The following is a 27,605-nucleotide window of genomic DNA, read 5'->3' on the forward strand; positions in this document are numbered from 1 at the left end:
ACCAAATACATAAAAAAATGTCTGTTCTGAGGCATTTATTAGTTTCTGACTCGGGGAAAGGGGGAAAAACAGTAAAATTCCTCTAAAAACTATCTCTTTAACCAAACCACACACATTTAGGCTATTCTATGTGATGTCCTTTTGATAACTAATGTAATAACTAACATAATATTTTTTCACTTCCATTCACTGAGCCTCCCCTGAAATTGTTTGGACCCTGCCTCCCACTTTGAAAACCTCTGAACTAGATTTTCCCTGTGAAGCCCCTTGCAACATGCTGCAAATCCTCAACATCCCTTTATGTCAATACAGTATATAAACTACTATTATTACATTGAGAACACAACACAAAGTATGAAAATAACACAAAAAGTGAACAGTACATCTACTTTTCAACCAGCTATGGCACACCTCTGTTGATGCAGCGAACTCTTCTTTGCATTTCGAAAAATCAAGATATAAATACATGTATGCCTTCCCAGCCTTTTAGAGTCTGCATATGTCCTAATCCTGATCATGATGGGGTGTTGATTGCCCAGTCATAAGGTCTAAACTTTTATATTACAATATTATGTATTATAATTTCCTTTAACTGTGTCTAGTTCACATGAGGGTGCAATATTCCCATTCATTTCCATGATACCAGTGGTGGAATGTAACTAACTACATTAACTCAAGTATTGTACTTAAGTACAATTTTGAAGTACTTGTACTTTACTTGAGTATTTCCATTTTATGCAACTTTATACTTTTACTCAGAGTAAGGATGCAAAATTTAATCAAACATAAAATATCATGTATTATTATAGGTTGAGATAAGATAAGGGGGGAAATTCACAAGCTAGCAGTGTATTAAAAAAGTTAAATTTAGCTCCACCTTTACTATCTGCAACATCAAAGTGATGTACACATAATGAATCACTATTTATAATCCAATAATATAATATATATTATTCTGAAATGGGCCATTCTGCATAATCAGTACTTTTACTTTTGGTACTTTAAAATGCATTTTGATGCTAATACTTTTGTCCTTTTACTTAAGTAACATTTGAATGCAGGACTTTTACTTGTAACAGAGTATTTCTACACTGTGGTATTGTTTCTTTTACCTAAGATCTCAGTACTTCTTCCACCACCGCATAATACGATCAGACAGGTTCCTGATAGGATACACAATGCCAAGTTGTGCCAGTCCATGATGTCACCACAGACATCAGTTTCAAAATAAAATGCATACACGTACACAGTCCTGATCTTGAGCATGATGGGATGTTGATTACTTAACTACCAAAGGATATTTTTTTTTAAATTATAATATTAAGCTATGCTACCAGTTGGTGGGCAATAAAACCAAGTTCTGCCACTCCTCACCACAGACAAATTTCAAAATAAAACGCATACACTTACATGTGGGAGTAAATAGGGAAATGAATAAATACAAAAATTACAAATTAAGAAGTTATTAAAAAACTAACAAAAATGGGGATATGTTTACAAAGTTTGCCGCACGTAAGTTGCTATGGCAACTGATGATGGCGTGCTGATCGCTTGCTGTGCACTGCGCATGCGGAGTGTGTCGACACCCACTTTCGCAGACAGGAAGTGTGACCAACTTTTTCCACCATCCAGCTATACTTGGACATTTTTCATCATACTGCCTCAACTAATGTGATTCATTTCAGTGTACAAGTGTAACAACAGCACGTCTAACCGAGAAGAGTTTACTTTCAGTTTAACTCGTGTTCCGCACAGATTTTCCTGTCCTCTCGCAAACTGTGTACTGTCCCTTTAAGTTGGAACATTTAACAGGCTGAACCTCCGCTCACTCAGGACCCATTCATAAATAAGAGATCGTATGGAAAGGTAGCTCATATAGTCGCATCTGATTCCTCATGCAGCGCACCGGATGCGAGGGGCGAGTAGGAACCAGACACGTTCACCGCGGTCGGGGACTGTGAATCGGGGGCACGGCTGAGAGAGCAGGAGTGACTTTCCATGGCTGACCCCCCTGCTGATGGTTTTGACTTCATGTGCGAGCCGTCAGGAGGCAGCTTGATCCAGCTCAGAGCATTTGGCAAACCCAGAAAAATGCTCGTTTCCTCGCGGGGTTTGGTGTTTTCTACGTGCTTCCGCTTAAGACAAGTCATCCTGGTGTAGAAAGTCTACCGCTCCCATCCTTCCCTCTTTTTTCTTTTTTCTTTTTTTTCACCAGAGGAGCCGAGGATCTCCCATACCGATGGAGCAGTGAGTTATGGCAGCTAAAGAGGAACTGTATGCCAAAGTGACCCCGCGGAGGCAGCGCCAGAGCCGGCCAAGCAACGTCAAACATGGGTCCCCTCTGGACGTGCTGCTGTCCATGGGCTTCCCCAAGACCAGGGCGTGAGTACACCGCTCCACTGTCCCAACACACACACACACACACACACACACACACACACACACACACACACACACACTCTACTATAACCAGGTTAAATCAGGCTTCCCAGCAGCATCCCTGATATTCACCCTCTAGCCGAAGTTTTCATGCCTCCTTATCTGTTTCTCTGTGTGTTTCATTATCAACATCAGCAGCTGATGGGAAGCATCTCTGCAGCATGTTGTTAACACATGTTATATCCTATGGAGTCATGTCAAATGACCCCTTTTACACTGTAGTTGCTCTTGAATCCACAGCCATATTACATGTTCCACAGCAGGGTTATGCAATAGGATTTAATCTCACTTATTTAGATTTTTGTGCCACTGTCTTGAGTTTGGTCCCCTTTTTTAGTATCAAATAACACATTAGAAATAAACTTACATTGAGTCAATTTGTATTTTGTATTTTGAGACTTACATTGTTGTTACATGGTTGTTGTTTTTGTTACCGGAGGAAGTATTCAGATCATTGTAACAATACAACAATGTAGATACACTTCATTACAAGTACAAGTGCTGTATTACAATGCACCATATTTTATATACTTATTATACATAGAAGTTACTAGTAACTGCAAATAATTGTAGCGTATAAGTAAAAGTACAAAACGTTCCTCTGAAAATACTCAAATATAAAGCACAAGTTAATAATTAGAAGGCTACTTAATACATTTGCTCAAGTAGTGCTGCTGTACTTTCATTACTTGTATAGGTACTGTATTTGTGTGTCTGTTTTTGTGCATACCTGTCCATGTCCATGTTGCTCAGTGTTTTCTGAGTCATGTGTTTCACTTGCCAACTCTCCTTGGTTTTCAATGAAAACCTGATCCTGTGGGCATTCCTGCGTGCTCCTCAACACTAGTTTTCATTCATCCTTGAGAGAAGAAGTTGCCAGGAAACAAGCCATGTTGGCTTGTGAATGTAGTCTATGGATTATGTAATTACATTAGAAAATGACAATGTGTAGTCTACTAGTGTTTGTGAGCCTGAGCATGACATCTCAGTTCAGCAGTTAATAATTATTGAACATATGCTTAAGTATTTGGTTTACACAGGACTATAGTAGATTGTTTATAAGAATTTCATAAGGGAGAAGTTTAAGCAGTATTTGACATGATGTCTCAATATTTGAGACCGCAAATCAACAGACCCATTTCTCTATTAAAACCAGAGAAATTATAAAAATGTTAAATACAGAGATGCTGCATTGTCAGCGAATGGGAGAGTAACTTTAGGGATGAGCAGAACATAACATTTATGTTGTAAAGTATGCTTTATAAAACCCATCTTAGCCTCTTTTACTCCTGGTAACTAAGCCTGTTAGCTTAGTAAGCTGTTTTACCAAATATATAGCTTTAGAGTCAAAACACTATAGTAACCAGTCACTTTTTAACAGCAACTTGAATCCTTTTACACCTAAATGAAGCCTTTTGATATGGTACGAATGGCCACATACACTGAATATGTATCACATTTTAATTTAAGTTCTGCACAGCTCTGTTTTTACGTGTCAGCCTCCTCTCACATAATCTATAATCATACTGTTCCTTCTCATTGTTGGTGTTGTCAGTGACTTCCACATTATATATCAAGCCCGATGATTTGAACAGCCTCATCTCACACAAAAGTCTTTCTGTATGTGCAATGTGCCTCGAAATTGCATCCCATGTAACAAAAGAAATCTGAAATAGTTCACTTTGAGCCTTTGGTACCACGGCAGTAATCTCAGAGCGCCTTGATTAACTCCCAGATCTATTACTTGATTCGGTATCTGAATTGTAGGATATAAAACTGTCTCCCCATGTAAAACAAGAGACTAAAATTTAGGAATGACTGTTGGCAGTTATCTGAGTTTTGCTAAGTAGGCCAAAAGTGTTGAACAGTCTTTCTTCTACAGATACAGTATCAACAAAATAAAGCCTTTTTATCCCCTGCAAAAGTAGCTAAGGTCATCCAGGCTTTCATCGTTTCAGACTGCAGCTCTCTCTCCTCCTGCTTAATGAACCATTGCAGACAAAATTAGTGACTGGGTTTGGTTATATTTGCAGACTCATATCTATTATTGATGACAGACTAATACACTTTGATTTGATCGAGGCTATAAATTTATAATGAAGCAGAATAATTTAGCGTCATTACCTTCAAGCCTGTCTGGTCTGATGTCTGTGGAGACGCAATAGCAATGATCGGAGAAAATACAGATAGTTATGTATTACAAAATATGTAGGCCTACATGTGAACGGCCTGAAATCAACACAGGTGAGGCTGCATGATGTTTATGCACATCACCCTGGGGTGTTTTAGTATGGTGTGTTGGTCTGGCTTGACTCTCCTCTCTGGAGCTTTTTTATATTAACAGGAGAAAAAATGACTGTAATGTTAAAGGGGTTGCTCATAGTGACAAACCCACAGATAATTATCTCTTGACTGTGGTTCGCCCCAATTTGACAGAGCGTTTCAGCGTCTTTCAACTGATTATTTTTTTGGTTTTACAGCTCACAACTTTTTTTTGTTGTGGCTCACGTAAGCGGTGGTCACGCCACAAAGTTACATTCACTCGTCCACGCAAAATATGTGGGTCCAGAAGCGTGGTGACGTAGTGATTATTCGCAGGGCTGGTTGGTGAACTGCTGTAGCTGCTGAGGTAACCGATAACTTGTGCAATAGCTCCCGGAGCTTCTCTTTACTTTATCTCTACTGTTACTTACTCTTTACTTCCCCCTGGTATTTTCACCATTGCACATCATTTCGTTCAATAAAAACTTTTAAATCCTGGTGCGACTAGGCCTATACACCACTTTCATCAGCCCTGTTTTCAGCAACAACAAGCAGCTGTTTTCAGCAAAAAACCTCTGATAAACCAACTGTACAGTACCAAACAGCAGACCAACAGAATGAGCGACTAGCTGCTGAACACAGTTGGGCATTTAGCAGTTTAAAGAGCCTTAGGAGATGGTGGAGACCAAAACAGAGCTGAAAGGAGAGTGAATATTGGACTTTGCTGGAAAGAAACACAACTCCAAATGAATGCTAATGTTGCTCCGATGTGATCGATGTGTGAACAGGCAACTGTTTGCTAACACGTTTGCCATAACAACTTTAACAATATGTGTCAGTGTTGTGTTTACAGCATGTTGTGCTGCTCCCAAGTGAACGAAAAATCAATTCATGGAGGTTTAATGTTGTCCGAAAGTAGCTATGCAAGAACTTTGCCTAAATAAAATACAGTCAGAAACTGGCAAACATTTAAAATCAAAATTCTAAACCGATTAATGAATAAGTAACCAAGAGCACGACTCTGACCAGACATTCAATGCCAGCTTTCAGTACTTGACAGTTTTCGATACTCAGTTCTTTCCACAGACATATTTTGGGCTGTACCAAAACACCCAGCACTCTGTTCTGTATAGAACATTTTTCACTCCGCATGTGCAGATTGTCACTTTCTCCTCGGTTCAGCCACCAGCCCAGACACATTGCAGTAAAGTATCAAAATAAACATCTGATTTGCACATTTTGATATCAGGCCCTTCCTTAGACTTTGGTGGGAGAGGAAAAAGGAATAATAGGAAAATCTGTTATCAGTCATAGCTTCAGTGAACAAGAGCTTCATTGTGTTTGAGGTTGTTTTTTTTCAGCCAGTAGGGAGCATGAATCATGTACACACACAAACACACACACGTGCAGAAACAGCCGCTCTGTATTAATTGGGCAGATTTTCTGCTGAGTCATTCAGGAATCGACTGGTGTAATCAGATAGGAGCTGGATGGACAGTGGTCTCTGTCCCTGATCTGATCGTGTCTGATGGTCGGGAGCAGATTTGGAAACTGATCCAGCTGAGAATGCGACAGACACTCAGAGTTTCATCGTGTTATCTCTCAAGTTTGCCGCTCTTACCAAAGCGGTTTGGCTTTGGTAGAGTGCTAGGATTAGAAAAAAGTAAAATTAGATCATTTTTGGTGGGATTATGAGTTGCTTTGGAAGTTTTCACCTTCCTCCCTCCTCCATTAGCTGGCCGTAACCATGAGTTTAGGAACACTGAGGTCAGGAGTTGATGTTTCCCCCAATACCCCTCCCCAAAAGTCTTTTCTGCAAGTTTTATTTGAATTGAGGAGTTCTTTCAAGGACATTTCCCTGGACATTAACAATTGCCTAAAATCAATTTTCTCTATAATTAGTACCTAATTACATAGAAACTTCTTAAAATTATCAGTTATAACATAGTTTGTAGAGTGTCTATATAGTCTATTTCATAGGCAGGAATTAGCCTGAAAATATACCCACCATGTGTAATTTTTTAATTGTGGAATGTAAAACCCCCCAAATTCCCAATAAAATATACTGAAGACATAACCTCAGTGTCCTCAATGGCTTAACCTTTTTATAATTAGAATAACTCTCTGGCTGTGCCCTCTGTTAAGGTCCACTGAGCCTTCTCCTGTTATAAGATCAACAAATTTCCTCTGAGAATTCTGGGGACGGCCAGGCACTGGTGTGATGTTATATCTTTGCTCGTAGTCCCTTTCACCCCTGGAAAACTACTCCTATTTAATAATTAGTAATCTATTTTTCCTTCAGCGTGTAAATGATCTGCTCTCTGACATTTCTTAAATGGCACTTGTGTAAAGGGGACTTCCTTGTATTATTGTAACCATAGTTAAATATACATTTTCTGTTGTACTTTTTCTTAATATTTCCTTGTGCAGTCTTGCCAGCGTTTTCAAAGTCCCAATAAGGTCCTTTCTTTGTCATTCCTGATTTATCAGAGAGCTGAACTGAACCACTTGATTTTAGACAAATGAGGTTCTTAGTTATGAGAAACATGAGAAACTTACAGAAGTAAAACACGAAAGTAAACAGACGGCATGTCTGCTGCTCCTTTGTGTCAGCCATGCATGAAGCACGAACCTGCCTCAAAGCAGCTGTGTAAAAACATTTGACTGAAACAGAAACACATTTGAATATGATGCAGTATACAGACTTGTGTATAATCATCCACTGCAGCTTTGTTTTGTTTAGTAACACTGAGGTATAATGTGGCAATTGTGAGCAAGGGAAACAGGAAGTTGATGACCAAAATGTAACGACTGCAGCGACGGAGACCAAGAAGGGGGAAATTAAAGAATTTGAAGCCTTTTTACTCTTTCTGGTACTAACAAGATGTAGACAGAGGCATTGAACCAGAAGAGGAGAAGTTTTCCGTAAGGCAGTACAGCAATGTCATGTCACTACAGAAAGCCTGTGCTCGATTTGGAGCCTGAAGAATATATGGTGTTTTTATTATTTTCCAGCAAACCTCATTATATTAATAATGGCCACTTTTCTGAGATGTCAGTTACCACTTAAAATATGAAACAATACAGCCCTGAGGTCATATAAACGCTCATGTGTGCAAGATTGGCTGATTGAAGAGAAGAAACACAAGGCCAATTGTTATGTTTTTGTTTTTTTCTTTTTGGGGCATGTGGAGAGGTAAATTTTCCTACAATGTCACTGAGGTCTTGAAATAATAGGCAACAATTGCTGGGGGAAGCATGATGGCATGTCAGTGACGTTTGACTTGATTAGTGCAGGTGAAGAGACCAGGCGTTTATACCATTGCATGCGGCAAGTCCATCACAGTAATTGATTTAGTGCTGCCATTAACAATTGTTTTCATGATATATAAATCTGTTGATTATTTTTCAAATTGCTGTTTAATTGTTTAGTCTATAGAATGTCATAAAATAGTGAAAATGGTCATAGCAATTTCCTAGAGACCAAGGTGACACCGTCAAATTGCTTGTTTTGTCCAACCAACAATCCAAAGCTCAAATATATTCAAAGCAGAAAAGCAGCAAATCCTCACATTTTAGAAGCTGTATCAAGCAAATGTTTATTCAGATTTTAATCTTCTGTCAATTAGGTAATTAATTAATTGACAATCGTTTAAGCACTAGACTGATCCCATGATGAGGGACCGTGGGACTGACTTAGCCTGATGACATTTGACCATTATGACGCTTTAACACAACCATCCATTGTCATCATATTTTTATCATATCATAAATATTTTTTTTAAAATCCCATGTCATAAACTAATTTCGAAATTTGCTGTTTAGTGCTATGATATTTGCTCTGAATTTCATTGTTTAAAAAAAAGATTTAAGATTATTCACATCTTGGTTGATAGTGACCTCCAGTTTATAAAACAATGGCAAAATGTGTAGAACAGCTTTGTTTTGTATTCTTTAATGATAATTCAACTCTTGAGATAGCTTTTATGCAGATGGAACTGTCTTTAGTCTCACGTGTTTGTCTGTTTCATTGTGCTTCTCGAAACGAAGACTTCAAAGCCACTGTGAGCTGTAACACATCTAGCTGAGATAAGATTATGTACAGTAAATTCATTTTTTTTTTCACCTTTTGTGTGTTTGAGGAAGTCAATGTGCATGCTGACTGTATGAGCCTGTTCTACTACCTACACCTGCCTTAACCATAAAAATTACATGTGTAATTTCTCTCTTATCTAACATGCAAAAATGCATCATGAGTAAACATTTTGGTTTATATGAAGGCTCCACATAATAAATACAACACATAACTTATTCATACACGTGACACTTTGGTGCCTGTGTGTACAGCTTGCAAGAACAAATTCTAAGCGTGTATTCAAGACAGCCAAGAGGAAGTCGCCCTTTTCCGGAAGTGGCTTGTGACCTTTACTGAGCGCTCTGTTGATACGTTGGTTTGAGGGCGGCTGAAGCAGAGGATTCACATGTCACTTGCAGATAGTAAAAAGTTTGGTGTACTGACTAAGATATGAATTTTTTTCTCTTTAAAAAAGGCCTGAAGTTTGCAAAACCTTAGTCACAATTACTGATTGGACAGAATAAATGTGTAAACATTTTCTGCTGAGGCTTCCCTTAATCTTTTAACAGATCACTTTTGAGCTGATCTGTGTGACCTAGAAATCAAATATCCAGGTTTAATTAAAACGAGAAGGTCAGGATTTAGGTGTTAAAAGTGTTGTTGTAAGACATCAACATGCCTACAACCATGGCTTTGACTCTCAGACTTATGCTGTTTGCTTCGTATGACACATTCTGGGACTTTGATGCATCACAGTTTTGGCCTCGTATTCTTAGTGAAACATTTGCTTTGTGCACTTTGACTTGTTTCACTGATGTCAGGCAGCGCTAAAAATAACACTCATGCTAAAACAGCTCACACTTCATGTTAGGTTTGAAAGAAGCATTGATAATCATTTGTTCAAACTGAGAAGCTTGATGGACACAATGACCTAGCGAAGAATATTATTAACATCCTTTAGTCACACAAAGGTCCACACAGTTAATTTAATGGTGTCAGTCTCTGACTTGCTTTTGTCTGCCCTCATGAACTTCTCAGCTCTCTTCTTCAGAAAGAATGAAGTGAGAAAAGGAGGAACAGTTCCAGACACTGGTTGTACACAGCTAGCTTTGTTAGAGACGTTAGAGACTGAAACGTTGCCCTGTCAACCTGAAAGAAAAGCTTTATGAATTTACAACACCAAGAGCTGCCTTAGTTAGTGATTTTGCTGACCCTAAACAAAATGTTGTGGTGCCAAAAACAATTACCACCAGTCACTCCCACCATTAATGGAATAGTTTGACATTTTGTGAAATACGCTTATTCACTCTCTTTCCGAGAGTTAGATGAGAAGAGGTATTCAGCAGGTATTTCTGCCTCCGGAGCTGCAGAGACTGGATCGGTGATTATGGGCCACTTACTGCACCCCTGCTCGACGACCGCTGCTACAATTGTTATTATTATCCTTATTACTATTATTGTCATTATTATTCCTATCACTATCATTCCTATTATTATTATTATTATTATTACTTTATTAATAACCCAACCCAACCCGCAGCGGCAGATGGCCGCCCACCCTGAGTCTGGTTCTGCCTGAGGTTTCTGCCTCTTAAAGGAAGTTTTTTCTTGCCACTGTCGCCAAATGCTTGCTCATGGTGGGACTTGTTGGGTCTCTGTAAAAAATATTATAAAGAGTACGGTCTATACCTGCTCTATAGGAAAAGTGCAATGAGAAAACTGCTGTTATGAATTGGTGCTATATAAATTCAAAGTCAAAAATATGCATATGCAATACTGCAATAAGTCACTTACGGCACCTAACTCCCTATAAAACCACAACTTGTCTTTTTTACATTTCAGTTTGTGTACTGGTTAAACAAACAAGGTTCAACATGTTAATTAGTGAGCTTTAGAGGTGATGGCAGGTGGATTTTCTTTTTGCTTTAGCGTGAGCCAGGCTAGCTGCTTCCAGTCTTCATGCTAAGCTAAGCTAATCAACTCCCGGATCTGGCTAGTTAATACCCACTCTTAAGAGTGGTATCAATCTTCTCATCTAACTCTCAGCAAAAAAAGCGAATAAGTGTATCTCCAAAATGTCTGTCCCAAATGACTATTCCTTTCAATATTTACACTAACGTCATTATGTGTCACTTCTTAATGGTGGCCCTGAACAACAGCTCTAACAGATATTACAATTAGAATATCAGTCAGTAAACTGTGTGATTTTTTTTTTTTTTAGATAATTCCCTCTGAGTGGGCAGTCAGCTAGTGTAAAGGTTGACAAAGAGGCCGTAGCGTCTGGTATTTGGCTTGGCGTGGGCTCACCAGGCCTGAGCATAGTCGGCTAGACTGGACATAGGGAGGCACATTTCCTCTGCTGACGGGGCTCTCCTTAGGGTTCAGTCTGGTGTTGGACAGCAGCAGTGCTCTCAGCACTGTTAGAGCGATAAGTGGTAAGTGTTCGCCGTCAGCTTGTAAACAGGAAATGTTGTTTCGCCCATAGAGCTGAGTCAGGGAGGGGCCCTTGGGAATATGTAGCTGCGAGTGTTAGCGAGTGTTCACATTTGCGTGTGTGTTGAAACAGGGTGACATGGTTTTGTTAACTTCAGATGTAGATGCTTGTTACTTTTAATTTATGATTTCCTTTTTCTTTCTTGGCTCAATGTAGCCACGAAAGGCATGACATTTATGTAGTCAAGTTTTGTCATAACAACTTCAAACGCAATGTTTACAGGATGTGATCACACTCATGAGATACTTTGAAAAGTGTGCAGATTGCCTGATATAAAGTGATAACTTTCTCTAGCAGCCTGGAAGATATACAAGTTTAGCAAAAAGGGTCAGCTGTAATAAACAGTCCAAAGAATGTTTACATATATGAAAAAACAAAAGCTGCTGGTTAAACATGCACATGCAAATGAAGTAAAAGCCCTCATCTAATAATGGTCACTGTCATTTATGCAAACAGTACTGCTGATTTGAAGCCATGCCGAATCCAGTAAGTTCTCTCCCTCTCACTCTCTAATCTTTTTTATCTTCGTCTAGCTGTGAACAGGAAATGCAGTTTATAAATAACTTGCTCAGTTCTTTGTAAGAGCAAGGGAGAGGCCTCTGGGTTAGATGCAGTTATTGAGGACAGTTTGCCCATGACCGTTTCAACTGTGGTGGAACAGAGAAGAAGAAATTTGAAACATGAATATTCAGTTCAACAAAAACAAATGCTAATAAAGATTTTAAAAAAAGGGGAAAAAAAGAGAGACAGCAGATGCTACACACATGTCTATGGTGCAGGAGGTGCTGCCTCTCTGGCCAAAACATTGACCTGTTAGCCCATAAGAGAGAGAAAGGGCCTGTGAATCTCTCCATCTCTGCTAACTCTGCCCAGTGCTGCTTCCTGTCGCACCTCTCCTGCTCTCTGAGGGTGTCGCAGATGTCTGTGTCTCGCTTTCTTTTGCCTACAGAAATGGAAACAAAACAGAATCTGCAATATATAATCCAAACATGTTATTCTTGACATTCAGTGTGAAACAGACAACACACCCAAGGTTGCCCATGCAGTACAAAGGCCAGCAGGGCCATTGAATTGGAGAGAATAGTGGAACTTAATACCCAAGGGCCCCCAAGAAGCCTGGATTTAAAAGTTTGTCTTTATCTGCTATTTTAAAGTGTTACATTATTAGAATCATCCGTAAATTATATTTGTTGGCAGAATATCTTCTGGCTTGGATTGCTGGTCAGACAAAACAAGCTATCTAAATGTGTCAACTTGGGCTTTGGGAGAAGGGTGTGATGGGTATTTTTCTCTATTTTCTGACATTTAATCACCAAACTATAAATTGATTAATTGAGAGAATAATCAACAGATTAATTGACAATGAAAATAATCCTTAGTTGGCCTTCAGTGTCAGAAACAGAGAGTGGATCAGCAGTAGATCTGTCACCAAACCTGGAAGTGAAAGTTGCACACGGTGAAAGTATTGAGAAAATAGGGTTGAAATATGCTGAGATTTTAGATTGTGCAGACTGAAGCACATATCATATACTTTTTGAGTAGTATTAAATGTGGTAGAAAACAGTTCATTTCTTATTATTTGTGATAACCACTATATACATATGCATGTGTTTAGTTGTTGATTCAGTTATTTGTACATGTGTAAGAATGGATGTAATAAGTGGGGAAAGGGCACACTGAGGCTGCATTATGCAACTGAGAACATGACTGCCAGAAATACTAAGAAAATCAAATAATATTTAAATTGAATTGAGAAATTAAATAAATGAATAAAAATACAAAAAAGTTTAATAAAATGAAGTACAAAATGTAAAAAGGTGTCTTTCTTAAAATACATTTCTAAGGAATCGCATTATTTGAATACATTTTTACTACCAATATGTGTATCAGCCAATTCTAATGATTCGATATCAGCTTTACAAAATGTGCAAATATTACATTCAATATTAAACTCTTGGTGAAGGAATAAATAACATGGATATATTTAGTTAATTCTTTAGAAACAGCAGTTTTAGAGTACTCCTGCATCAGAAATACTTCTACTGGGACCAGGGAAACATCCCATAGAGAGAGCAGCTCTGACATTGTTATTACATCTACAAGAAAGACAAGTTTAAAACATTACAAACTTTGACCAGTGGTAGTTTCACTGTCAAGTGTTGTGATCACTTGGAAATTGGCGTGAAGACAACAAAAGCCAGCCATCAAGCAGGCATATCACAAGACAGCAGTGTGGCTGGCAGTTATTTACCTGGGTGGGGCTGCAGGCACTGAGGGCTTCTGCTAACTAGCAATGTTGTTGTCTAGCTTGGTGCACTAAGCTTTATTAGGATCTTGGATCCTCTAAAAACAAAACAAAGTTTATTTAAATTGTCGCAAGCGTCCAGCAAATGTCGTTCATCATTGTGCTTTTTCCCTAAGTATTAGTTGTTCTGGTCAAGGCAGATGCAGTAGTAAAATGGTGATTTCTGAAAAATGTACTAAAATATAATATATATATTTATATTATATTATATAATATTATATTATATGAAATATATAATATTGGATCAGACTCAAATTGGCAGATATTAAATATCAATATTAAAGGATTAGGATATAACCATTACCAACATTTAATTTTATGTTTTGACAACTTAAGTGTTGGCAGAGACAGTATAAAGTCTTTTTCATATGGATTTAGCCATGACAAGCCATGCTCACTGTTTATAGCTCGTTTCATCTACTGTATGTACATTTACAGTCCTGAAGCTTTAACTCCAGCCTCCTGCATTACATTTTAAAAGAATACTAACTTTTTTCACTACTTTTACTACTTTTGTTTTAGACATTGCTGTTATTTACCCTCCCACAGAAAAGTATATCCCACATCAGTGTCTGCTTGATACTGTATTATTACTTATACCTTCCTAGTAATTTCAGCAGCCTAAAAAAAGCAGATTAAATTCAAGTACACCTTGTGTCCTCTCTGTGAGCGTTTAAGGCCTTTTCTATTATTTCATGTTACAAGGGTTCACTCTCATAAAATACCACAGAGGTAAGAGGCAAGCAATCCAATGTTCTAGCCCGCATTGGATTTTGGGACGTCTCAGTCACATCTGCTTGTAATCCCATCATTCCTTCTGAGAGAAAATCCCCTTCTTTTCCTCCTCCACACAGCACCAGGTGGAATCTCTGAATAAGACGACTGTAGCCAGCAAATGACTCTCTGTCTTAAGCCCTCCACATGCAGTAGTGGTTTATACTGTAGGAATAAAAATGGATCAATTAGGTAAAATGTTGTAATTGTTATCTTACAGTTGTTAGGCCTGTTCAAATGAACGAACAGGAGACTTTATTGCAAGTTTTGACTGTCCTCTGTATTTGTAGCTTGTATTTAATTCAAGTTCGCCCTGCATATATTTGTGTGTGCATGTTGTACTAGATCTGTGTGAGCCATCTGTTGCGATGCTGTAGCCTTGGCGTTCCCGTCCTGCACGCTGTGCTCTGTCAGGGCACACTGCCCCAGGGTTCGGGGACTTTGCCGTATCTAGGACCCTCTCAGTGGGACAAATGTAAAAATAGCTCATTGAATTTGAACGCGAGTGGCACAATGAACACTGGCAACACGTCTATATCTTTATCAAACAGCGGCTCTTCCTGCTTGTTCCTTTTACTTTGTTCCTTTTAATTCTCATTAACTTGGGGCTGTGCTTTGTTTTCACACAACGCAACTGAAAGGAGATAGGATTGCATGGCTTGTAGTTGGGTAAATTCTGTGGAGACAATGTGTAGTTACTCAGAACGCAACTTGAGTTATTTATCAGGGATCCATTTTTTATACCAACAAAAATAAACTATCAAAAGATGAATCTTTGGCAAGTGGCCACGGTGGTACACAGAGCCAACATGCACAGAGGAGTTCCTGGAATTATTCGGTTATATCTACTTTGCATAAAGAAGCAGATACATTTTCAGTTGCCACCAACTCTTACCATAATCATAATTATATAATCATATATACACTAATTTAGTGGAAGGTTTGTGCTAATGTGTGCCAGATCTTTGCAGGCAAGGGCAAAGAGTCCCGTGTAACGTTGTCACCGATGTGTTGATTGATTGAAACAGTGGCAGAGACGGTGTTACTGTGAACCTTCAGAATTACAGTCATATCCTCTCAAAGCCGAAGAAAGCTGCTCAAATCAGTGAATCCCTTCGGAGGCGGCCCGCAATACCAGAAGTTTTATAAAAAGGCACTAATTAGATTTTAAGCACTCAGGAGTTATCATACAATCAGCTCTCTCTTGTTTCAGAAAAAAAAGTTAGAGTTTATGAAATGATGGAGATAAATCATGTCGTAGGACGTGGATGTCCATTACACTAAAGCACAAGACATTCATTCAATTTTGCTCAATGTCACTGTCATATTTGGGGGGTCTTAATACTGTGACATTTGGCTGCTGCAGAAATGAATTGTTAACCAAGACTGTGAGCTGCCAGAAACCCTCTCATCTATAACACAGTGGTCATTATTTAATTGATTCATTGACTGAATCACTTGTAACAGAGTCATGTTCGGACTCAGTTTCATGTTAAATCCAGTATGCACTGAATAGCGGGATTTGCATATACTGAACAGACTTTACTGATGATAGAACCAGATTTTTTCAATATTTTCATAGCAAAGAATACGGCTGTTTCAAATCAGGATCAATGCTGTTTCATGACCCTCTGGTATGAATAATGAACTCTCCTGTTGTGAATTATTGTGTGCTTGTTCTTTATTTTACTGCTCACTTGGGACGTCTGATCTTTGTTCATTGTCATGTGGAAGCACAGTGATCTCCTCCTAATAAACACAGTCCGGAAGAGAAACTATTGATTTTGTGACTGTGCTTTGATCTCTTTGCAGCTTGAAAGCTCTGGTTTCGACAGGAGGGAAAAACGTCCAGGCAGCTTGTGACTGGTGAGAGCAACACATACTGTTACACACATGCTCTCTCACAGTTATTAATGCACAGCTGGAATGCAAATAGAAACGTCTTGTAATGGTAACTACAACATCTACTGACCTAACTCAACATTGTATTGACGTGCCACTGTGCTGTTACAACAGTACTGCCCTTTGCTGGACAATAGCCGTCCCCTCTCCTTCTTATTTCCCACTTTTCACTCACCACCTTCTTCTTCTTGGCCGGCGTCTGTCACTCCAGGCTCTTCTCCCACGTGGATGACCCGTTTTTGGACGACCCTCTGCCCAGAGAGTATGTGTTATATCTGCGACCCTCTGGGCCGCTGCTCCAGCAGCTCTCGCACTTCTGGCAGCAGTCCCGTCTCTCCTGTGGCAAGAATAAGGCACACAACATCTTCCCCCACATCACCCTCTGCCAGTTCTTCATGGTTAGTGTCAGTCTTATTCTGTGTGTGTGTGTGTGTGTGTCTGTATGTCAAATGACTTATGAGTGCCACTCCTTAATTCTTGAAACGTCCTGCTGTCTGGCTGTTCAACAAATTGCCAGTATATAGCAGTTATACATTCGATGACTTTCTGTTTTGTTGTGTACGTGCTCAGTGTGCCGATGGGAAGGTGGAGGCTCTGTGCGATGTTCTCCAGACCACCGTGGCCAAGTGGAAGGCTCGTATACCCATGCCCCTCCCACTGGAGCTCTACACCTCCTCAACCTTCATTGGCCTCTTTGTGGAGGAGCAGGTGGCAGAGATCCTGAAGGGTTTTGCTGCCGATTTTGCCACTGAAGCAGCAGCTAAAGCAGGTTTGAGTCCCCTTTGTTTTTTTGATGGAAATCACAGCATACATGAACTCTGTCTTGTAGACACGGTATACAGGGTTAGTGTTGGTGCTCCAAGACCTATTTGAGAATGATGCAGCTTAAGAGGCTCTCATTTGGATATTTACAACTTCACATGTGGACTAATTGCATTTACTGTAATCATATTTTGGGGATGAGTCGAGCAGTATCACCAGCTGACACATTTTCAGAGTATTTAAATGTTTCTGTCAGTGGAGAACCACTATAGTTAAAAGAATTTAAAGTGAACATTACATCTTTGTCATGAGTACTTGTATATATAAATCTGGTGTGCACATTTCTCTTTCTTTTTTTTTGGCCAGATGTTCATGTTGAGCCCCATAAGAAACAACTTCATGTCACTTTGGCATACCACTTCCAAGCCGGTCACCTTCCAGTTTTGGAGAAGTTGGCCAAAAGCGTCGATGTGTCTTCAGGCTGTGACTGGCTGGCTGTGCTCTTCTCCCGGGATATTCGGTTTGCTAATCACGAGGTAGACTCGCTTCCTCTGAAATGAGTATTTCCTCTTAACACTTAAGATTCCCACTTGTCTATTTTTCTGACACCGTTAACCATCTGCCCCCTGTAGACACTGCAAGTCATGTACCCATATGTGCCTCAGAATGACGATGAGCTTGAGCTGGGGCCAGGTGACTTTATCTTCATGTCTCCGGTGGAGCAGAGCAGTGCCAGTGAGGGCTGGGTGTACGGCACCTCGCTGGGCACGGGGATGTCGGGCCTGCTGCCTGAGAACTACGTCAACCGCGCTGACGAGTCTGACACCTGGGTTGTCCATGGGTAAGGAAGGGAAGCACGATATCCAACACCAGCACAAGTCCGTCGCCGCGTGCCTCTTGCATTAAAACATTCCATGACACATAAGGAGCTGTGATGGGAGGCCCTGGGATCGGATTAGATGAACGAAGGGCACATACAGCACAGTAGCAGCACTAACAGTAGTAGCAGATTATCACCGATTGCCCCTCAAAGCCACCAAGTCCTTTTTCGCAACCACTTCACAAAGACATCACTGGTATCTCAAACTGACAATGCACAAATCCCCAAATGCACACAAATAAGGGGATGTTTATTGGCTGGCTGGAAAGATTAAAGGCCAAGAAAAGAAAATGAATCCTCTTCTTGGCCTGCTTCCTGACTAACCCTTTGACTGGGCTCCTTCGCCCACATTACTACACTCCTTTAACAGGTTATGTTTTATTATAGAAACTATAGAATTTCTATTGATGTTTTCAAGACACCTAAACACGCTTATTCCTGTGTTTAAGGTCATGTTTTGTATGCTGTACGCTGTCGTGTTGTTTGTGTGTACATCTACTTTAACTTGTACCTTATTTTGTCTTTCTCTGCACTGTGAAGCACTGCTGATAACCGGTGTCATATTTAAAGTGCTATATGAATAAAGTTGAGTTCTCTGTTTGTCTGATCCTCAGGTCTCACTCTATTCTCAACTGTGCCTCTCCGTCTTACTCCGGCAGCACTGTGGGTGGGTTATTATTTGATGGACAGCTGAATGACTGTCTATTTGACAGTCTCATGGATCCTCCCAGCCTCACTGGCCTCTATCCTCCTATGCAGGTACAGCGTTCTTGTATTATGTGACTTTTCCTGTGGCCTGCAGGAAAAAAGATTTATCGCCAGGCTGCATGATGAAGTGAAGAGAACATCACAAACCTAACTGTGTGTGTTAATACCAATAATTACTGTGTATGCTTCTGGCAGGAGCTTGAGATGAATGCTGTGCAGCTTGTCTCTAATGCCTCACAATTTAAAATGAATCTTTATCTCAGGTGTTGAGGCCAACTAGTCAGTCCTCCCTGTCCAAGATGAGACTGTTTGTGTGTCGCCATGGGGAGAGGATGGACGTGGTGTTCGGGAAACACTGGGTCACTCAGTGCTTTGACATCAAAGGTTAGCATGCAAGGGAGATTGATGATGCATTTTTATACTGTAGGCTTCCATTAGACACTTCGGACTTTAGTATTTCCTTCTTCTGTAAGATTCTCACTTGTGTTTGTGTAGGCCGATACATTCGCTCTAATCTCAACATGCCGCCAAACCTGCCAGCTAGAAGCGGAGGTCACCGGGACTATGATAAAGATTGTCCAATTACTGTGTTTGGCTCCACCCAGGCCCGTCTTGTTGGTCAGTACATTTTATATACAGTTCATTTTTATGTCATATACCATATCTACTCAAAGTATTGGTAGATATGGTTTATTAAATTACTAAAGGATTAAGCTTTTTAAGGATCGTTACATACAGTAGAGATTAGGTTTCCCAGATTATATAACAATTAAAATGGCTGACACTGTGTTTTGGTCCATCTCAGGTGAAGCCCTGTTGGAAAGCCACGCGACAGTAGACTTTGTTTACTGCTCTCCTTCTCTTCGCTGCGTCCAGACTGCTCAGCACATTCTGCAGGGTAGGACCTCATATTCATTGTCCTCATCAATACTCCGACCACAGTCACAGACAAGTTACACAGCATCTATTCAGGTTCTTCAGCTGGCATGTAATGTGCACATTTCAGTTATATTTAAGTTACTGCTGCATGATAATGTTGGATTTTTAGTGTTATTTTGGGCTTTAATAAATTACAGCAAAACCTCTGTGGTACCAAGAGACATCATTAGGAAACAAAACAGATAGGAAAAGAAAGAGGTCTTACTTCTTTTTCCCATCCATTTACACATTGAACTTACTTTCTTTGAACACAACAAAACACCTAATTGATGTTTTTTCTTTTTAGAAATATTTTCTTTTTCAAAACCTTTAAACTTCCAATTCCTGTCACATTATTGAGTTACACTTATTGCACCAAAGTCCTACATTTCATGTGAAGATGTATTTATAGATTTTCTGTAAAAGTTAAAAAAGAGCAAGACAAAATGACATGACAGAGTGGATGCACAGTGTGACCTAAGTAATGTGTGTGTTTCGCTCTGTTAGGTCTCCAGCAAGAGGGAAAGACAAAGATCCGTGTGGAGCCCGGATTGTTTGAATGGACCAAGTGGGTTTCAGGCACATGTTTACCCACCTGGATCCCCCCAGCTGAGCTGGCTGCTGCTAACCTGAGTGTGGACACAACATACAGGTACACAACAACACCAGCGCTATAGCATCTATACGCTTTTATCTGTGATGCTGAAATTTACTATAACCTCCTCTATCTCTCGTTTTGTCCCTAGACCTCATATTCCCATAAGTAAGTTGGCGGTGTCAGAGTCCTATGACACCTACATCAGCAGGAGCTTCCAAGTAACCAGAGAGATCCTGGCAGAGTGCAAAACCCTGGGTAAAGTGGAATTGTAAACATGTATCCAGGGTTTCAAATTACCAGCTTTACTAAGCACCAAATGTTGGCAACATTCACTAGCTACAATGGCCACTTTGTTTTCGAGATGATTACAAAAACTAAAACAATGGGATCTTTCTGAAACAGGCTCCTGCTTTGCTGGTCCTACACAAAGGAAACGTACCAGACTCTACACACCATATCATAAAACCTTGAAACTGTATAGGGTGACACAATTGTATAAAAAAATGTTTGTTTTTAAAAAAGCACTTTGTTTTTAGCTTGCTGGCCCTCTGAATCAAAATGTTTAATTTGGATCTCCTACATAAACCACATTGATATACATGTATCAAAGAACCTGAACATTTCAAGCTGCATATTATCTACCACAGAGTGTTCATAAACAGTATAGAAAGCTAATGGTATCTGTGGAATGTGGTTCTCTATTTTCTACCTCTTGCACACAGGAAACACGGTCCTGATTGTGGCCCATGCTTCCTCCCTGGAGGCTTGTACTCGCCAGATACAAGGCCTCAGCCCCCAAAACGCCAAGGACTTTGTCCAAGTTGTCCGAAAGGTCAGTTTGCTGCTTTAGTTACAACGCTCCTTTCATTTCCATCCTCTCCTCATCTCTTTTTCTTCGATAACATGCACATCTGTCTCCTCTTTGTGCAGATTCCTTATTTGGGTTTTTGTGCTTCTGAAGAAATGGGAGAGACCGGGGTGTGGCAGCTGGTCGACCCACCCATCTTGCCTCTGACACACGGACCCAATCACAGTTTCAACTGGAGGGAAATGCTATTGCAAGATTGAAAGATATGGCTCGCTATCTTTTGCCGGTCCCGAACCGCTGAAAAAATATTTATTTTTAACCCACACTGCTATAAATTAAACTACCAAAAAAAAAAAAAAACAAAAAAAAAAATGTCTGGCTTCCGTCACAGACACACAGACATCATGCAAAAAAAATTAAAGTGCATTCATTGAAGCAAATGTATTCAGACGCACTGCTCAGGAATGAGAAAATACAGTTTGTGTGGAGATCACAGCAAAAATGAGCTACAGATTGGATGGCAGTTTGTCGCGTTTCCCTCAACGTTCCACTTCTTAGCCCAAAATGTGGAGGTGCTACGAGAAATCCAGATATTTCTTGATGGTTGCTGATGAATCAGGTTTTATGCCATGAGAAGGTGTGATTAAGTTCCGTCTGTGGCTCCTCCTCAGGTGGGGCTGTGAAGACTTCGTGTTCTTTTGTGTTCTGCTGCCTTTTCACACACTGTGACGAGAATTAGATGAGAAAGAAATATTTTTCCAAGTGTCCGAAATTATTATTTAACTTGTAGCTACAGCCCTTCCTGCGAAAAAGCACAAAAGAAATGTTGACAATCAGACAGGGGAAAACTGATCTTCATTGTTTCTGGTGCTGAGGTGGGTAGTTTATGATACCTGTTTTATTTCTGTAAATGTCATATCATTAAGTGATTCTTCTAAGTTAACATTTATGTGCCCACATTAATCATTTAACCTTCCTGTAAGGCCATGATCCACAGGCATTATGTGGAGGCAATGCAGTTTTGATTACCATCACAGGAGCAACCAAGTCAATATGGCTAAAGAAAATTAATATAATGAAATACAGACTGCTGTTGGGTTGCATTGACTAAAACTTTTGTTTGTTTATCATGACCCTGACACACATGCTTTTCAAACTCTTGGTGCATTTAATTTTCTTGGTCATGTCAGAAGATTTAAGTGCTTACTGCCTATACCAATTATTTGTTGTATGACTCAGAAAATCTATTGATACTGAATAAAGCAAGGTTGTGGAGTTATGAAGGCTTATACATATCACATATACATGGAACATTAATGATGGCTCAGCTCCGTTAGGTGTATTCCAGTGAGCCAGCATGCACAATACCAGGACTTCCCCTATTTTGCCCTAAGTGGAATGCAGTCATCATTAATGGTGTTAAACACACCTGTGCTTCTCCTGTTATGACATGTCAAAATGTCTGCCCTGAAAAAGGTCAGTTTGCTCTGAGACTCAGAATTCTGGAAAATAAAGAATTCAATTCAATAATTTTGTAAATGATACATTTCGGAATACACAATTACTTTATTTCAGAGTTTTAACATAGGTAAGTCTTGCTTTGCTGGGAATTTGGCTTTTTTTAGGCTTCTCTGTCTGAATATCTCAAAAGTCATATAACCACCAGACACACACACACATACTCTTTTGGTTAGTTTGGACCCTGAACTGAAATATTACCAGGAATATAGAGATGGGTTATGAATATTGTATGAAGCGTTAACATTTGCGATAAATGAACAGTGGTACAGTGAGACTTACTTTAGCTTACTAGCTAACATCACCGTTAGCTGAGGGTTACTAGCTAAATTAAACTTTGCCCTGCTAGCTAGAGTTTCCTTCTCTTGCAAACTCAGCTGGAGCATTTTGTTTTTGTTTGCTCATGAAACGTGTTTGTTGGTTGTCTGCTGAAAACGTGAACTTCACCTTGATTTTAATCTGTGGAAGCGTCAACAAAACACTAACCTCACTACAGGTAACGTCAACATTAATGGCAGACAGTTACGTTAACTTGTGCTTTGAAGATATTAGAGGTATTATTAGCACCTGTAACTCGACTAGGTTATAAAGTGTTAACTGAGTGTTAACAATGTGTTAATAGTGCGCATAATGGCCACGGAGAGGAGCATTTCCAGCTAACAGCAGGAGATGAATACAAGAAGCTGAGCAACTCATCAGTATCACCACAGTGTTTAAGTAGCCTTACTCATATTATTAACTGTGTAGTGTAGTTTCAGAGTAATTAATACAAATGGTGAGCAAAAACTATGAGTAAATGTTTCGTAAACAGTTTACACAATATCTAATTGTACATTTGGAAGCAACAGTTTTATGGCCTGGAAACAATTTAATTTATCCAACATGCTTCAAATTTAGTTCAAGTTCTTGGGTCTTCCTTGCACAAAGCAAGATAATATCAAGCTAACAATGCTCTTGATACTCTTACTTGGACTAATAAGCAGTGGTGGAATGTAACTAACTACATTTACTCAAGTATTTAAGTACAAATTTGAGGTACTAGAACATTTTCTTTTCATGTCACTTTATAATTCTACTCCACTATTCAGAGGGAAATATTACACTTTTTACTCCACTACTTTGACAGATTTAGTTACTAGTTACTTTACAGATTAAGATTTTTGCATACAAAACATATGAAAATATACAAGTACAGCTGAAACGATCAATCGATTGACAGAAAATTAATTGGCAACTATTTTGATAGTCGTTAAAATAATTTTTCATGCAAAAACATTTCATGGTTCTAGCTTCTCAAATGTGAGGATTTGCTGCTTTTAGTTAGAATTATTTTAATTTGAAATAATTTTGGACTTTTCTCACTATTTTCATAATTTCTACAAACCAAACAATTGATTAATCGAAAAAATAATCATCAGATTAATCCATAATGAAAATAATCATTAGTTGCAGTCCTTATTTTAATTGATTAAAATAATACATTTTACATGCATGAGTAATAATATCTAATGATATAATACATAATATATCGGTCACAGGGGCCATTTTTCTGCATTTAGTATTTTTATTTTCCTCATTATACTTTTACTTAAGTAACATTTTCAATGCAAGACTTGAAACTTGTAATGAAGTATTTTTACAGTTTGATATTCCTACTTTTATTTATGTAAAGGATCTAAATACATCCTCCACCACTTCTTATACGTGATGCTATTAGTGGCTGTATTTTAATGCTTTTATGTATGTAAATGATCATCCTAATCTTCTGAACATTCCCATACAGCTGATGACTCCTAACAGCCTTAAACTGTACAAACGTGGATTTCAAACTTTGAAATCACTGTTTGCACACAGATGATGTGATGAGTACAGCACACACACAGTTTAACCACCTTCATTATATTTAAAATACATTTAGTCATGTTTATTGTGATAATTATGCTCCCATTTTTATCTTATTAATTGTTCCACTTGCAGAATAGTAGCAGCATATCACCACACTCCTTCACTTTATCAAAGAAGTAAAAGATGAAATTCACCGATAACATCCAGCCATACATAGACATTAAACCATACATAACTTGCCTGAAATTCAACTTTATGTTGAAAGTGGAAAATGTAACATAGCAGATTCTCTCTCCCAGGGCTTGCAGTCCTGTTAGACTAGAAAAAAAAAAGATAATCTGTTATGAATGTATGAGGCATCATTATAATTAATTCAGAAATTATTATGAAGGAACATTCTGTGCACTGAAATGTTCCCAACAGTAAACTTGATACAGCATGTTCCTGCACACCCCTAGAAAATGGTAAAACTGTGTTCTCTGACAGTATAAATGATTGAATCTGGTAAGCAGGCCCATTGGATAACAGTCTATACAATGAAAGTCATTTCAAGATGTTTTTACACCATATTAGTAACTATAGTAGATTGTGTTTCAAAATACTATAAAAAGAAATAAAAAAGAATAAGTGATGACTAAACTCACTAGACAAGACCAGACTTACATGCACACTAAGTGTGAGACAAACACTAGATGGTGCTAGACCAATATCAGTAGCAGTCCTTTATAGTAATCTACAAACAGGCACACTTGTACCATGGGCAAGCAATTTCTTTTTTTATGTGGGTTATGTGCACTTAATTAAGAGGTTCTTTATTTTATCTGATTAGATCAGTAGTGATTTGACATTAAAATTATAGTTATAATTATATTGTAGTATTTAAGACCCTGTGAAAAGATTTTCTTCTTCATCCAACCTGGTACGGAGTGATGTTTGAGACTACTCTGAGGAAACAGTAAAGCATGGGTTGCTTTGCTTGGTTTAAAAGAAGATTACATGGTAGGTACAGCATATTTATAAAGATGAAAGCATCAGAAAAAGATTATTATAATAATAATTTTGATGCTAAGCTAGTTATGGTGATTCTTTTGAGATCAGTCCCTCAACAACCTGCACGCAGAGCAAATGACTGATTACCACTGACTAATCCCACTGAAACAGTTGATAGCAAAACATATCTTGCAAAATATTTACATGCATTCCTTGTAAAATAACAATTTTAAGCTTGGTGCTTACTGTTTATGTTGGTTTAAACTTCATCCATGCATTTCAGGGGTCAGAGGGCAATGGCAGCGAAGACCAACATCCCTGCAGGTAGCAGGTAGGTGTACAGTGATGCACTCACTCGTCTACACAGTTGAACACTTTGAATGAGATTGGTTCTTGTCTCTTTTTCCACTGTTATTCATGAAAGTTAGGAAATATGAAGAAAATGAGTAGCAGTGCTGGTGATTTGCAAATCTGACAATCTTCTGTCATAGAGTCATAGTGCTGATATTTTTAATTTCATACATATGGCGTTTTGTTGGTATAAGCAGGATCCAATTATCCCTTACGTATAGTAATGATAATGAATTACTCAATAAATCTCAAATCTCAGTTTATTAATTGATTAATTCAATTGTAATTTCTGTTTCAATATTTTGGCTTTAAATAAATAAATTGACATTTACAAATGTATTCATAAAATACTTTTGTATCACGTGACTTCAAACAACGTATTGGAGCGCGCCTAGCTAATCGTGATCCTGTGAGTGAATGAGTAAGTGAGTTTCACCTACAGCTCATAGAGAGGCTTTGCATCTAAAAATGGCAGGCGAAAACAAAAGCGCCACATGTTGTGTAGCTATACTCTATAAGAATCCAACTTTACATAGTAATCAAGTACATGTGTACCTGTTTAGCCAATACATCTATGATAATCCCTCATTAATCAGTTCAACAATGTATATTTACTGGAATCATACATATGTATCATCAATATAGTGATAACTTCCATTTAGCCTAAAAATACACTTTATACCTTTTATTCAATTCCTTCCAAGTACTCACTACATATATTATGAGTCTGGACAGACATGGATGTAAACTGCAACTTGACTGGTTGGCGGAGGCACACAACTGTGGGGCGGTAATTCTAGTGTTGAAAGAGTGACAGGCCTACTTAATAGCAGTAAAATATAAATATATCTGGAAATGGCTCGAATAATTTCATATCGAAGGGGTTTTTGTTATTGCAGATTTAGCCTTTTGCTTTGAACAACAGAGCTAGTCATCCTGACCACTAATAGGGTTTAACACAGCTGTCATGAGTTAGTGAGACCATACATATTCTCAAGATGGTCTAAACTGGCTTCAGAGTAGAAGAACAGCGGAATGTGAAATTACTGCTGCAAATACAGATGCCAGCCAATAAGGCAAATTGACAGCGATGCCATCTGTAGTATAGTCTCCCTCAATTAGCAAAGTCTCTACCTAATAAAACTGTCCAGGGCACATTTATTTGACTCTCTGGACTTTCATTTAAAACATATTCATCTATAGAAGTGGTAACAAATACATGATTGACTTTTTTGATTTTGGAAAACATTTTAGTTCTGCTTTGACCCCTGTAAACACTAAATGGTCTATCTGAAATTAGGCAAGTGAGACCTAGCAGGAGCTGTTTAAGGCCAGCTTTTGCCCAAGGGAGGCATTTAGTGATGTTTCCAAAAGCCTCCATGGGCCCTCCCCCTTGCTTCTTTTTATAAAAGTGAAATTTCAACACCATCCTGAAAGGCATTCTTGCCTGCTTTGCTAATACTAGCCACTAATACATACACGTATGTCATTTTGAAAATTCTTAATGAGGGTCAGTTGAAGTAATGCATTTGTTACAATACGGCCGCTGTTTATCAGGGAATTTTAATGAAAGGTATGACGTTGCCATGCAGAGTGACCTTTGTTTACATAGAACTACATTTTGCATTTAGGTTTGACTAAATTAATCAGAAGCTTAAAATGTATGCTTTTCTAAATGGTAATGAATGTGTAATGAAAGCAACCTCAGATCATTTTTTATCATGCTGCATAACTAAAAGATAAACATGTAAAACACCAGTGATTTCATCTCCCTTCTAGTGTCTGTACCACTGGTAGATAGATGGTAAGTAATAGCTGAAGGTCTGGTTATGGGTTTCTTATCTCTAGAGCAGTTGCGAAAGTTAACTTATGTATGTACCAATGCTTCTGGTCATTCTGTCAAGAATTATTTATTTTATATAATTTATTTATACTGTGGATGAAAGAAACAATTCACACTGTGTTGCTACACTTTA

General features: G+C 38.7%; 1 protein-coding gene across 1 annotated transcript; it reads left to right on the plus strand.

Moving 5' to 3' along the window:
* The first annotated feature begins 1,586 nt into the window (after positions 1-1,586).
* On the plus strand, positions 1,587-22,204 carry ubash3ba (ubiquitin associated and SH3 domain containing Ba). Its single transcript, XM_044223805.1, has 14 exons — positions 1,587-2,382; positions 16,162-16,215; positions 16,463-16,649; positions 16,822-17,020; positions 17,380-17,549; positions 17,646-17,854; positions 18,508-18,652; positions 18,865-18,985; positions 19,097-19,219; positions 19,407-19,499; positions 20,027-20,171; positions 20,266-20,372; positions 20,840-20,949; positions 21,048-22,204. The coding sequence occupies exons 1-14, from the start codon at positions 2,255-2,257 to the stop codon at positions 21,183-21,185; spliced, it is 1,929 nt and encodes a 642-aa protein (XP_044079740.1). The 5' UTR covers positions 1,587-2,254; the 3' UTR covers positions 21,186-22,204.
* Positions 22,205-27,605: the final 5,401 nt, after the last annotated feature.

The sequence above is a fragment of the Siniperca chuatsi genome, linkage group LG14, assembly GCF_020085105.1.
Source record: "Siniperca chuatsi isolate FFG_IHB_CAS linkage group LG14, ASM2008510v1, whole genome shotgun sequence".
Lineage (NCBI taxonomy): Eukaryota > Metazoa > Chordata > Actinopteri > Centrarchiformes > Sinipercidae > Siniperca > Siniperca chuatsi.

Coding starts and splice junctions, on each gene's coding strand:
- ubash3ba (XM_044223805.1), top strand. CDS start 2,255: ATGGCAGCTAAAGAGGAACTGTATGCCAAAGTGACCCCGCGGAGGCAG. Junction 19,220..19,406: donor CACCCAGGCCCGTCTTGTTG/GTCAGTACATTT, acceptor GGTCCATCTCAG/GTGAAGCCCTGTTGGAAAGC. Junction 20,373..20,839: donor GGCAGAGTGCAAAACCCTGG/GTAAAGTGGAAT, acceptor TCTTGCACACAG/GAAACACGGTCCTGATTGTG.